This window comes from Cornus florida, unplaced genomic scaffold, assembly GCF_030987335.1.
Source record: "Cornus florida cultivar Cherokee Brave unplaced genomic scaffold, ASM3098733v1 CherokeeBrave_3.0.0_Hap2_Chr01, whole genome shotgun sequence".
Taxonomy (NCBI): Eukaryota; Viridiplantae; Streptophyta; class Magnoliopsida; order Cornales; family Cornaceae; genus Cornus; species Cornus florida.
This window is the reverse complement of record NW_026775571.1, coordinates 101,227,575-101,241,921: the sequence shown is the minus strand read 5'-3', so window position 1 is coordinate 101,241,921 and position 14,347 is coordinate 101,227,575. Positions and strand designations below refer to the sequence as shown.

Genomic DNA, 14,347 nt, shown 5'->3' with positions numbered 1-14,347 from the left:
ATGTATAAATTTATATATTTGATTATATTGTTATATAATTTATATATATATATATATATATTTTTTTTTTCTTTTTCAAAAATTCATATATTATATATATATATGTATATTATATATATTTGAGTATATTATTATTAAAAATATATATATTTTTAGGGCAAATCATTTCAGCCTACCCAATCGCCTCCATCTCTATTCTCGTTCTCAACTCTGAATTCCCCCTCTCTCTCTCTCTCTCTCTCTCTCTTTAAAAAATACAAAATGATTTCCATTAAATAATTTTGTTGTATTACTTCCATTAAAGCATTCTTCCCAACTTTGTCTATTAACGACTGTTAAGTGCGTCATATTAATTACAATCAATTTTTAGTTTTAAATATTCTATAATTTAAATACAAAAATTGTATATTCATTAGTTACCCCGTCCATATTAATTGCAATTAATTTTTGACTTATAAAGACACACGGTTTATGGGACGAACAGAGTTTAATGGTTTGAGTTTAAAATGTTATATAAATATTCCCAAATATAGCTGAGCATTTGCAACTTACAAGGTTGTTTGTCTATTCATTAATTAAATGCTGGGTTTGGTAAGCTGCTAAGCCCGTATGCAAGAATAGATCGAATGGAATATCTATTCCACCATATGCTTTGGTAGGAAAATTAAAGGACAAATTATACTCGTATCTTTCTGCTTTTAGTTTATATTTCTTCCGTCCCTTATTAGTAATCTATTTTTCTCTTTTTACATGTCTCAAATTAGTTGTCCTCTCTGAAAAATCAAAGCATTTTTTATTTATATTTTCATCATTGTCCTTTATCTTTTTAAAAAATTTCAAACTTTGTAACTATATATATTTAAATTAAAAAGGACAATTTAGTAATTTTAAAAGAGAATAATGCATTAATTGCATGTCCCTTTAAAAAGTTATAAAACCAAAAATGGACAACTAATAACGGACCGAGGCTATAGTAATAAACCTCCTTCCAAAAAAAATTGCCATAACTGACTACTTAATTTATTACAAAATGATGTTATTATGACTAACATAATAACATAACTTTAAGAAAATAATTTTTCTTAATTTAAAATTAATACAAAGAACTCATTCGGCATTTTAGTATGAAAAAAAATTCGAAACTTGTTTTAATAGCGTGTCTATAAGAAAATGAAAATAAGTGGAACAAATTTTAAATTTTTGTAATTTTTTTTTTTAGATTTAAAAAATAAATAAATAAAATAAATGAAAATCATTTTATGACAACTTAAATCTTCTTGAATTTACATTAGTGCATTTTCGTATAAAATTTTCTTAAAGTTATATTTTTAAAATTAAAATTTCAAAAATAAAAATATTTTTTAAATTTATATTAAAGAACATTTGTGTCATTATAACGTCGTTTTCCAATAAATTAGATACTTTTAAGTTTTTATGTCAGTTTTTTGCTTTAGAAAATTTCTTGCAGGAAATTTATGTTATTTGTCCAAAGTTAAATTATAAACCCTTGAAATAGAAAAGAATAAAATTTCAGTATGCCAGGCACGCCACGTGGTCATAAGTATGTCTATTCAATCAAATATAACATATTATGAAAATGATACTTGCATCAGTGAATTATTAAACCTAATTTTTTTAATTGGTACATCTATGTAGTAAATGAGAAAATAAAACCCTTCATTTATTTGTATTGGGCATAAATAATTAATCAATAATATTTAGTTAGATAATCATCTGCAACAAATTAGTGCAAGTATCAGGGTTGGTTATTTTTTTTAATCAGCAGGCTAACTTTTTAAAAAAACAAATGATGTATGGTGATCGGTGGAAAATACTAATGTATTTGATATGCCTGGGCTTCTGTCTCCTGTGCATGACCATTTCATTCCCAAAAGAAAAAGAATAAATTTCACGTTTCGCCACCTTCGCCCACACCACTTACACCACTGTGGTCATCCACCACCACTGCCACCGCGGCCTTCCATTTCCCGAATGGGGTGAACACCATGAAACTAATGATTTGCAGTCGGGTGGAGATATGTAAAAGCCACACCTGTCTTGCACCAAATTAGGGCTACAAATGTGCATTTGAAGAAAAGATGGGAGTGGGATTCTGGGCAAGTTAGACCGAGTGGGTATACATTGGGAATGTGGAGATAGGCATTGCATTTCCGATCTAGGGTTGACAATCTCGACCGAAGAATGAATTGATGATACCTGGGGAGTGATAAAGGAGTCCCAAACAAGGTGAAACCAATTGGAATGAGTATGTACAGAATCAAGGAGTTTGTAACTCCAAGAACTAGATTGATGTTGCCTTTGGGAACACTGAATCGGCACCTTGAATTTGGGATTGGTGAAAATTTAATTCAATATTTTAACTTTCCAGAAGTTTCTACCTCTAAGACTGACAAGGTATGTATGCACCCATTCACACCATATGCTCTGTGAATTTCTTTCCATTATTGCCAAAATATGTCTGAGAATGTTAGCTTTGTTGAAAATGTCAAGGTGGTTTTGAATGCCTAAACCTCCATCTTGCTTTGGTTTTGCAAATGTCCTCCCAATCAACTTTAGCACCTGAGCTCTTTAGTTCTGGTCCTGACCAAAAAAAAAAAAAAATTGTCCCAATATCTTATTGATATCATCAATTACACCTTTAGGTAATATGAACATACTAGACCAGTAGATATGAGTGCTGACTGGTTTTATAAGGCGAGAAGATTAATTTGAAAGACAATATAGTAGTTTTGTGGATATGTTATACCAAACTGAAGGTACAATTGAAGTTTGAAGTAATGGGCAGTCTTATTTATATGGGTAACAATCCATCATTTATGATAAAGGACCATCCAATTGGAGAAATGAAGTCACAAGCTTAAAAAGAGGGATTGAATTAGGTATAACTTGACAATTAAAGTAGCACTTTTATCATAACTATATATATGAACATAAAAACCTACAAATATGGCGAAACAAGATTAATATATATATCCCCGGATATTAATAAGGTGTTCTAATTTTATCATGACGTGGTTCAAAAAGACTAGAGTTACAGTTAGGCTTGCTTTTGATTTTTTGAATTTTTATTTTTTTTAATTGAGTTTGTCATGGCATAATTCAGAAGCTATGATTTCTTGATAAATTAGTTAGGTGGTTAGGAAGTCACAAATTTAAGACAAAGACATCATGGAATATTCAAAAGAGAGGGTTATGGTTAGACTTGCTTTGGAATAATATTTTGATGGGGTGGTTTGAATTTTATTTGAAAGCAACAAAAACTGTTTTAACAATAACATTCCTCATATTAAAATTAAATAGAATGTATCACCACCAACAAATTAAGATAACTGTGACCAAATGTCAACATCCGTGTTAGACTTTCGTGAGTATTTGATACTAAGATATTAACCGTGGCAAGAAGAAGACTCCCTGATTCACAGGACCAATTTGAGCTGGCTCTTTGGTTCCTAATATGTATTGGTAACCAACTAAGGATTGAAACTATAGATTAGTTATAGAGTCCTAGTATGACATTCTGGATCTTGAGTTCTATTGAATGGCGAGAAAAAACAAAAAAAAATCAGCCATATCAAATATGGTTTCTTAAAACTACAGAAGAAAATGAATTCGAGCATAAAACATTGCTAAATTCATTAGAGATAGCAAAAAGAATCGGTCCAATCAATATTGCTATCAATAGCACGATGAGTCTTAAAGATAAGGCCATCACAGTGAGAGATACTATTCAAGCACCATTCATGGTTTGTGATGGAAGAAGACTTTTCGTCACACAGCTGTCATTTGATTACCCCAACTATTTAGCAAAACAATTAATTGAAGCACAAAGGTTCCTTGACAACATCAAAGAACTAAAAATAGATATTCCAGAAGATATTCTAATGGGAGTTGAGCAAACCGATATTGATTGGCTAAATCATTTTAATCAAAGTCCAGCTAGCACTCCACCCTTGGATGAGTATTAACTCCATAATCTCATCAATGCAATGGAAGGATGACAAAGACTTTTTATCAGACGACTGCACATTTATCCAGCACACGACAAAAAGTCAGGTCAAATCTACTATTCATGAACAGTGAAAAATATATTCATTTATTATTTATGAACAGTAAAAAAGTACTTTTACTATTCATCAAACAGTAAAAGTTACTTTTTTTTTTTTTTTGTATATATATCTGAAGTTTCCTAGTTTTCTCTCTCCCTCTTTGTAATTTCTCTCTATAAGTTTTCATTGCTGTTAGTTTCTGAAGTTGGTTTATTTTTTATGATAAGGGGATTGAATAAGATTAATTGCAAACTTGTTGGGATTTCAACAACCGTTTGATTTAGTCAGTGGGTCCAAAAACCAGAAAGTATTCTTTGACAACTCTATAAAATTAATCAGTTTGCTGTGGAGTAGTATTTGTGCAGAAAGTTCAGATGGAAGGAAAACTGGTTCTGAAGTATGACCACTTACTTTTCCTATCCGAGAATACCAAGTCTTTTTTTTTTTTCTTCTCCTATCAAAGAATACCAAGTCAAAATTTGAATTTTTGCATATCTTTTTACACAAACAACAAGTCTCTGTCTCTCATTTTGAGAAGACAAACATTATGCGTTTGAGCAAATGCATAAATGTGTAATGTGTAATTAGTATGTCTATGTGTAGTTGCAAGTAATTCTCAACTTATTCAATAAGACCTTGCACAATCATGGTAAAGCCTAAGATGCCTTTTGAACTTGCTACCATTAGTACTTCTTCAAAACCAACCTTTTTCTTCTCTATTCTGATCTCCTTCCTTCTCCTTTTCTCTTATGGATCCATCACTACAGCCGATAACAAATCCACAAGCATCGGTGCAATCATCGATGTCAATTCCCATAGTGGCAAAGAACAAAAAACTGCCATGCAAATAGCAGTCCAGGAATTCAACAACAACTCAATAGATCACAAGCTATCCCTCCATTTCTCGAATTTCTCAAACCCCGGCAGAGACCCCCTCAAAGCAGTTTATGCTGGTTAGTTATCTTCCTCTTGAGCCCTTTTTAGCCCAATACCTCTTCTGGTCAAAATAACATGTATACATATGAAAACATAAATCTTTTTCCCTGTATGTTTTGTCACAGAATAGGTTTCATATTGATCACTAATTGTAATCTGTTTATGGGGTTCTTGTGTTTTTGTTTCAGCTGATGAATTGATTAAAGATGATCAAGTTCAAGTTATTATAGGCATGGACACATGGAATGAAGCAGCTTTAGTTGCACAAGTTGGAAACAGAGCTCAAGTACCCATTCTTTCATTTGCAGCTTCTGCTAGTCCACCACATTTAACGCAATTTCGATGGCCTTTCTTGGTACAAATGGCTACCAACAGCTCCGAAGAAGTGAGTTGCATTGCAGCTATTCTTCACTCCTACAACTGGAGATTGGTGATAACAATTTATGAAGACAATATGTATGGTGGTAATTCCGAGATGTTTGCTATTTTATCCGACGCTCTTAAAAACGTTTATGTGGAGATTGAGCATCGTTTGGTTCTTCCATCATTCTCTTCTCTTTCTGATCCAGAAAGGTTCGTCCACAAAGAGGTTGAAAAGTTATTGTCCAAACAATCAAGGGTGTTCATAGTTCTTCAATCATCTGTATCAATGGCTACCCATTTGTTCAAAGAAGCAAAGCAGCTAGGACTAATGGGGCCAGATTCAGTGTGGATAATTACAGACTCTGTTTCAAGTCTCTTGGAGTCTGTTAACAATTCTGTTATCTCCTCTATGCAAGGTGCTATAGGAATCAAGACCTATTATTCTGAAGATAGCAAGACTTACCTAGACTTTAAAGGCCAATTTCGGAGAAGTTTCCTATCAGATTATCCAGAGGAGGATGATTCCATGCCGGGAATTCATGCTCTACGGGCATATGATGGTATTACTAGCGTTGGGCTGGCTGTGAAGAGAATTGGTAATGGGCCTAGTATTTCAAAAATGCTGCTTGACAATATATTATCCAGCAATTTCACTGGTTTAAGTGGTGATATACGTTTTCATGATGGGAGGCTATCGCATGCTATTGGAATAAGAATCATAAATGTCATTGGAAGAAAGTATAAGGATATTGGCTTTTGGTCATCTAAGTTTGGGTTCTCAGAGAGCCTTTCTACTGGTAAATGTGGTGATAGCATGGAAGCTTTGGGCGATGTAGTGAATTCACTGAATTGGCCTGGAAACCTAAAGCGGGTCCCGAAAGGATGGGCAATGCCTACTGATGCAAAGAAAATGAAGATTGGAGTTCCAGCTAGGACCTCTTTTGAGAAATTTGTAAAGGTGAAAGGCACTGGAAATTCAAATAAGGACTATTCTGGTTTCTGCATTGATGTATTTGATGAGGTGTTAAAGATTTTGGAGCAAAGTTATTCCCTACCTTATGAATTTGTGCCCTATAATATCACCTATGACGATTTGGTTGTTCATGTCATCAACAAGGTATTGAATCCATCTTTAATTCTCTCTTTTTCTACCACTTAACTGGTTTTTGATTGATTAATCACATAAGATATATTTGCTAATATTGCATGGTATATAGAGCAACTTGCACCAAGCAAAACAATGCTGGATTTTTATGATTTGTGTTTGTACATATATAAAAGAAAGCCAAGTCAATTATGTCCACCACAACTACAGCAAGACTTGGTGATATATATACACATATCTAGTTGAATTTTCTAATAGAATTGCTATGTAGACTTACTGAAATATATAAAGTTGAATTTTCCTACAGTACTGCCCTCTATGTAGGTTTCATATACAGAACACTGAAATATTCTCATCCCTAGCACTGAATTTTTTTTTTTCTTTTTCTGAAAGACTTTTCCTGACATATGTTTTTGTGAGTTTGAATTGGCTAACATGAGACGAAGGGAGATTCTAAAAGCAATGAAGTCAGAATTTTTCTAAGATTCTGTTTTATCTTTCAATTCAGTGCTGGTGATGTTTTTGTTTGCTTCTTTCTTGTGGATCAAACTTGAATGCAGACTTTTGATGCTATTATTGGTGATGTAACAATACTAGCCAACCGATCAAAAAAGGTGGAATTCACTCAACCATTCACTGAGTCGGGCTTGTCAATGGTAGTTCCAGTGAAGTCCGGAGTTCAAAAGGTGTGGCTGTTCACAAAACCATTCACCGCAGAAATGTGGATGGTGACTGGTGCCATTTTGTTATACACGATGGCCATAGTTTGGTTCTTGGAGCATCAATCCAATCCTGAGTTTAGAGGCCCATGGAAGGACCAGCTTGGAATGGCAATGTGGTTCACATTCTCCTCGCTTTTCTTTACTCACAGTAAGAACCATAACACACACAGACTGACAAAAAGATTGTACACATATATAAACGTAAAGTAACTGTTTTATGCCTCTTAATAAGATAGTGTTTGAATAGTGTTTTCCTTTCTCACCAGCCCAATCCAAATTGGACTGGTAAGATATTTATGCATTTTGGAAGTACTCTTGTAAAAGCAAAGTTTACCTTCTTTTTCAAAAGAAGTTCCAAAATTACTTTTTGCTTATATAACACCACCTAAAACTTAAGAAACTAAATTTCTACATAAAAGTATACTATTTGACAGTTTTTTTGCTTGACTAACATATGACTAGTTATGCTGCCTGTAACTGCTGCATGGTTTGGCAAGTCACCAAGTCTTTGAGGTTATTATACATTCTAATCACTAGAAGTCCGTAAGATTATTTATAATTAGAGACAAACGGAGGGTCATGTTGAATGCAAGCAAAGAAAGAATGACAGTAATTTGATGTATCACACAACCAAATGAGAAAAATGAATTCATTGCCGTTTGTTGATTTTGCAGGGGAGAAAGTTCACAGCAACTTCACTCGCTTGGTAGTTGTAGTGTGGCTTTTTGTTGTGGTGGTCATAAGCTCGAGCTACACTGCCAGCCTCACTTCATTGCTCACTGTCTCCCGGCTTGAGCCCAGTATTACAGATATAGAGTGGCTAAAGAGGACTAATGCCACAGTCGGCTGCGATGGTGATTCATTTGTAACGGATTACTTGAAGAATGTACTTCACTTAGAAAAAATAAAACACGTTAGCAAGGAATATGACTACCCAGGCGAGTTCAAGAGCGGGAATATCACAGCGGCATTTCTTGAAATCCCTTATGCCAAAGTTTTCCTCGAAGAATACTGCAACAAATACACAGTCACTGGACCTTACTACAGACTTGGAGGATTAGGCTTTGTAAGTACTCCACATTACTCTTCACACAATCACACCAGAATACATTGAAATTAGGAGTTTATTTTCCTATAAACATTTAGATTCAAACAGTTGACATCTTTCCAAGTTTTAAGTCTATTATAAGGTCGACCTCATGGTTGGTTATTCTTGGTGCATACTTGGTAACTAGCATCTATGTATCTACTGAATTAAAACTAATTACAGAAAATTATTTCTTAATATTCTATGTCCAGGTATTCCAAAAGGGCTCTCCTATAGCTACTGATGTCTCCGAAGCCATTCTAACCCTATCAGAGAATGGCAAGCTAACGATTTTAGAAGATGGTTGGTTCTCTTTAAATTGTTCAAACACTCAAACTAATCAAACTGATAGCTTGAGCCTTCACGGTTTCTGGGGTATGTACCTTATCTCAGGTGGCACTTCAACACTCTGTTTTCTATTTTTCCTCTTCCGCTTGGTAAAGAATTATCTACGCCGTGAAGGCAACACGAGTACACGAGCTCATAATGGTGTTTGGGGCAAGACAGTTGAAGTAGCGCGATACTTTTATAATGGAGGGACTAGGAGTCCTGCAGGGAGAGCTCCAACCTTTGCTGGTGGACAACAATTAGATGAATGGAACTCTTCAAGGTGGGAGTACGCGAGTCCTTCAGATGCTACAGAGGATTTTGAGTCATCCACACCACCTGATCAAATTGGAATTCCTATAGCCACTGATTCCCGTGCGACTTAGAACAAGAATACAAGACATAGATCTATAGAAGGATCAAATGTTTATATGCCAATATGTACATGTTTACTGTAGTTCATATTTTTGCTTTTCTATCACAGTCACTAAAACTAGTTTTATTAGTTCCTAGTTTAGTAGTTGTATTTTTGTTCTTGTTGTATTGAAATGAAAAATAAAATAAAAAATAAAAAATACTGTATAGTGGAACAAATTTTGCCACCACATGGCATTAGAGGACTTGAACTCTACAAATATATATACATGTAGTGTTCAAATCCTCTAATGGCATTTGTGTGTGTGTGTATATATATATATATGTATGTATATATGTATATGATTTTTGTCATTCTCATTCCTATTTCTTCTCTCAACGGTATGGTCATTTGCATCCACTCAAATCTAAATCCTAACTTTGATGATAGAATTAATTAATTTTGGTCATCTTATCTTGACCAGGGCTTGCAATTACTTCCAGAGACAGAAGTTGATCTTGAAGAATCTGAATCTGAATTTCACGTGGCTTCTAAAGAATGTTTATTTTCCACAAAAATGCAGGGTTGACAATGTCATTGCAGATAATACAATTGAAGTCAATTCATGAGAAAAGCTTAAGTTTTGGACAACAGGGAATAAAAGCTTCATGTGTTGAATAGATTAAATAGACCTATAGAAGATTCAATTTGTAGTGGATAATAATATTAGGTTTTTGGCAACTAGATTCTAGCTTTTTACGTTTTCCTATTCTGGACCATTCTCACCTCTATTGCTTTGGCTGCTGCAGATGACTGTAATACTCCTGGATTGAATTAATAATACCTTTCTCGGTTTACTAGAAAAAATAAAATAAAATAATGAAATGGAATGAAAAGATTATCATTTTTTTCAAAAAAAAAACACAAGGGTTGAATATCCTGAACTTTCAACATAAGCGCACTTAACTGTGGAGTTATGATGGATAGCTTTAAAATATGTTGTGTCTTAGAAATATGTTGAACATATAAGGCTTTACCTTTGTCTTCACTTTCACCTTCTCCAAGTGATACGGGATCATGACACTCGGGGCGTACTAGTATGATAATTCGTCAAGTATCTTCCATATGTCCATAGAGGTCATCACAATTAGTATATATTAACAAAATTTTTAAAAAGATCACTATAATTTACTTTACAAAAAAAATACGCCGAAAAGGAGTGGTGGGACTAACCACTTATTGCAATAATTTTTTTTTTTTTGGCTGGAACATTTAATCTCTCATTCCTTTTTGATAGAGAAGTTTATTCCTGTAAGCTAGATTTACTATGGTGAAGTCATAAGATAAGTCACAATGGTTGAAGTCATAGGTTAAGTTGTACAGAGCAAAAACGTAAAAGTGACAAAATTTAAATTACAAAAAGTAAGAAAATGAGCAAACTTAAAACGTGATAGCAGCACCCAATAAGAAAGATTGTGCGACTTAATTATAGTGAAAGGCATTCAAAAACTATGGTTGGGCCAAGCCTTTATTTATATAGGTTAACAATCCATCATCCATGATACACAACCAACAAATTGGCAAAAAGAAATCACAAGCCCGGAAAGAGGATTGCATGAGGAAATTTGATAATTAAAGTAACACTTTTATGATTTTTATCATAACAATTTATATGAACATAAAATCTAAAAATACGACAGAACAACGGATATTTAGAATAAGGTGTTATAATTTTATCACTGATAGGGAAAAATAACCCTAGCCTATCTTGACTTAACAAAAAAGGGAATTAAATATTGACCTGCCACCAGATTTCTCCAACTCTCAGACGATCATATCTCGTTATTAAGGATAACCATTCTATTAGATAAGAGTGATGACAAATCGTATCTAGGATAGGATTTGTCATGGGATAAGTTCCAATCTTATCAAGGATAGGATTTCCACGAGGTAGGCTCCATGGGCTAAGGACGATAGAACTCCCTTATTAAGAATAAGGGAATTGACTATAAAGACAAAGACGACTCGGGGATAAGGTACGCACAAAAAAACTCCTACTAAGCAAATTACGATTAAAATTCTCTATCGAGAATCCTTGCTGACTTGCTCGTCGGAGGGTCAACGGCCGGCACCACACCGGTGTTTGACTTTGCCATCCTTATTTTGCAGGAAACGGTGTCGTACTAGACCGCGGCGAAATTCAACCTCAACAGTTGGCGCCGTCTGTGGGAACAGCGATTCCCTTGAATCGATTTATTACTCGTTGGGTATAGACGTTTGCGGTCCGGTATGGTTACCGAAGGAACACCGTCGCAGGGATCTGGTCAAAGGGAAGAGTCGGGTGAAAATCTAGACGTCCCAAATGACCAGACACGATTTGCAGCGTTGGAACTGCAGGTCCAAACTCTGAATCAGGGTATGGACCAGTTGATCCAACAAAATGCAGCACTCCTGCAACACCTTGTTCCACCGGTTCAACAGGGCTTGCCACGCCAAGACCTCTCGAATCCAAACAGGGGTAATGGGAATCTGGAAGAGCAGGATACTCATCCTCCCCGACATGAGACCGAAGTTGAACAAAGCCAGGTGGGAAACCGACATAGAGAGGTGATCCACCCCTTTCTTCCACGGAGTTCCCGACCCCATGAAGACACGACTGTCATTGAAAAGACCGAGGAAATTTCCCACGTTGACCTAGAGATACAGGATCTCAAGGCAAAGATGGAGGGTGTGATGCAGGCCATGAAGGGAAAAGGCATTGCAGCCATAGATGGTTTGGTGCAGAAAACCAATTTGTCATTCAGCCCCTCGGTTATGAAATGCCCTTTGCCAAGTAAATTTAGAATGCCCACAATTGAGAGTTTCGACGGAACTAAAGATCCCCTCGACCACTTGGAGACTTTTCAGGCGCTTATGCACCTACACGCGATGCCGGATGAGATCATGTGCAGGGCTTTCCCAACTACTATTAAAGGATCAGCACGGGTATGGTTCAACAAACTAAAGCCAGGAACCATTGAAACCTTTGAAGAATTGAGTAAGGGCTTCGTGGGCCATTTCATTGCTGGCCAGAGGCATAGAAGGCCGGCTACCCACCTCCTTACTGTGAAGCAACAGAAGGGAGAGTCACTGCGAGATTACATTAGTCGTTTTAACACGGAGATGTTACAGGTGGAGGAAGCGGATGACAAGGTGGCCCTAGCCGCCTTCATGGGAGGACTTCAAACCTCAAGATTTCTCTTCTCTTTATCAGAGGAACCTCCTACCAACATGGCCGAGTTATTGGTTCGAGCTAAAAGACATATGAATGCTGAAGATGCAATGATTGCGAGAAAGGGAAAAGAAGGGGAGGATAAGAAGTCAGACAAGAAAAGGCCAGCCCTGACGATCAGAGATGAAAAGGAAACCAAGTATAAGAAACCCATGGTCAACCAGAATGAAAGGGCATCTCGCTATAAGAACACGGAGAGGTATACAAATTACACTCCTTTAAATATGCCGATAGATCAAGTTTTCCTACAGATCCAGGATGAACCATATCTGAAGTGGCCACCGAAGTTGAAGTCAGATCCGGCAAGGAGACCTTGTGATAAGTATTGCAGGTTCCATAAAGACCATGGGCACGCTACAGAGGATTGTTTCGACCTTAAGGATCAAATTGAGACTCTGATCCGAAGGGGGCACATGCGAAAATTTATTGTGGGGAATGACAGAACCGACATTAACCCACTAAGAGCAGGCCGAGATAACCACCCTCCTGATCAACAACCAATAGGAGAGATCAGGGTCATAGCCCAGGGGTGTGCAGGAGGTGGAGAATCGAGCTCAGCCCGTAAGGCCTATGCAAGGAGAATGCGAAGCTCATCTGAGGTGTGCGAAGTAGGAGTACAGATTCAACATCGAAAGATGCCTCGTTTAGGTGATCCAGTTATTACATTCTCAGATGAAGACATGAAAGATGTGCAGCAACCTCATGACGACCCTCTTGTCGTCACCATGATGATCGCTAACTATAATACTCGGCGAATCTTGGTAGATAATGGAAGTTCAGCTGATATCATTTTTCTTGATGCATTCAGCAAGATGAAGATTGGTAAGGAGAAACTCAGACCTACCAGATCACCATTGGTAGGATTCACGGGAGACAAAGTCTATCCTCTAGGAGCAGTCATCCTTCCTGTCACTGCAGGAACCAGCCCAAAGCAAGTCACTGTCATGGTCGACTTCCTGGTGGTGGATTGTCCATCTGCTTACAATGTCATCCTAGGAAGAGCGACCTTAAATTCGATGAGGGCTACCACTTCGACTTATCACCTATTAATGCGCTTCCCTACCGAGCATGGCGTGGGCGAACTAAGAGGAGATCAGTCCATTGCCAGAGAATGCTATGTTGCCTCTCTCAAAGAAAAGAGACAGCAGGAGGCTTTGATTGTCGATAAAGTTGAAGAGAATGAACAAGACCGGGCTAAGCCAATCGAGGACTTGGTGGAGATATGCTTGAATGACACTGACATAACAAAAAAAGTGAAGATAGGGTCTCTGCTCCCCTCAGATTTCACAAATATTCTTATACAGTTCCTCAGACAGAATCAAGATGTATTCGCTTGGTCACATGAAGACATGCCCGGTATTAATCCAACTACGATTGAGCATCGATTAAACACAGATCCTACATTCAAACCTATCAGGCAAAAGCGAAGAACATTTGCCGCGGAAAGGAACATGGCTATATCAGAAGAGGTGAATAAGCTTATGAAAGCTGATTTCATCCAGGAGGTTCATTATCCCGACTGGTTGGCCAATGTTGTTTTGGTAAAAAAGGCCAATGGAAAATGGAGGTTGTGTGTAGACTTTACGGATTTAAATAAGGCGTGCCCCAAAGACAGTTTCCCTCTACCAAGAATTGATATGTTGGTAGAAGGGACAGCTGGCCATGAGCTGCTCAGTTTTATGGATGCATACTCAGGGTATAACCAAATCTCAATGCACACGCCAGACAGAGATAAAACCTCTTTCATCACGGACAGAGGTTTATATTGCTATAAGGTGATGCCTTTTGGGCTAAAAAATGCTGGTGCAACATATCAACGGCTAGTAAACCTGATGTTTAAGGACCAAATCGGAAGGAATATGGAAGTGTATGTGGATGACATGCTTGTAAAAAACTTGAAAGCTCAAGACCATCTGGTTGATCTACAGGAAACGTTCCAAGTCCTCAGGAAACACCAGATGAAGCTCAACCCAAGTAAATGTGCCTTCGGAGTCTCCTCTGGGAAATTCCTCGGTTACGTGGTAAGTAGAAGAGGGATAGAAGCTAACCCTGAGAAGGTCCAGGCGATTCTCAACATGCAGTCTCCAGCATCGACCAAGGAACTTCAAAGATTG

At 36.7% G+C, this 14,347-nt stretch overlaps 1 protein-coding gene across 2 annotated transcripts; it reads left to right on the top strand.

Annotated features, from left to right (window-relative positions):
* The first annotated feature begins 4,167 nt into the window (after positions 1-4,167).
* LOC132309578 (glutamate receptor 2.7-like) lies at positions 4,168-9,258 on the top strand. Of its 2 annotated transcripts, XM_059807882.1 has the most exons (6): positions 4,168-5,020; positions 5,192-6,483; positions 7,032-7,341; positions 7,868-8,259; positions 8,493-8,583; positions 8,674-9,258. In XM_059807882.1, exons 1-6 carry the CDS (start codon positions 4,714-4,716, stop codon positions 8,991-8,993), a joined length of 2,712 nt encoding a protein of 903 aa, XP_059663865.1. In that variant the 5' UTR covers positions 4,168-4,713; the 3' UTR covers positions 8,994-9,258. The 2 variants fall into 2 exon arrangements, with proteins under 2 accessions (XP_059663865.1, XP_059663857.1); XM_059807874.1 differs by having other exon boundaries at positions 4,170-5,020; positions 8,493-9,256.
* Positions 9,259-14,347: the final 5,089 nt, after the last annotated feature.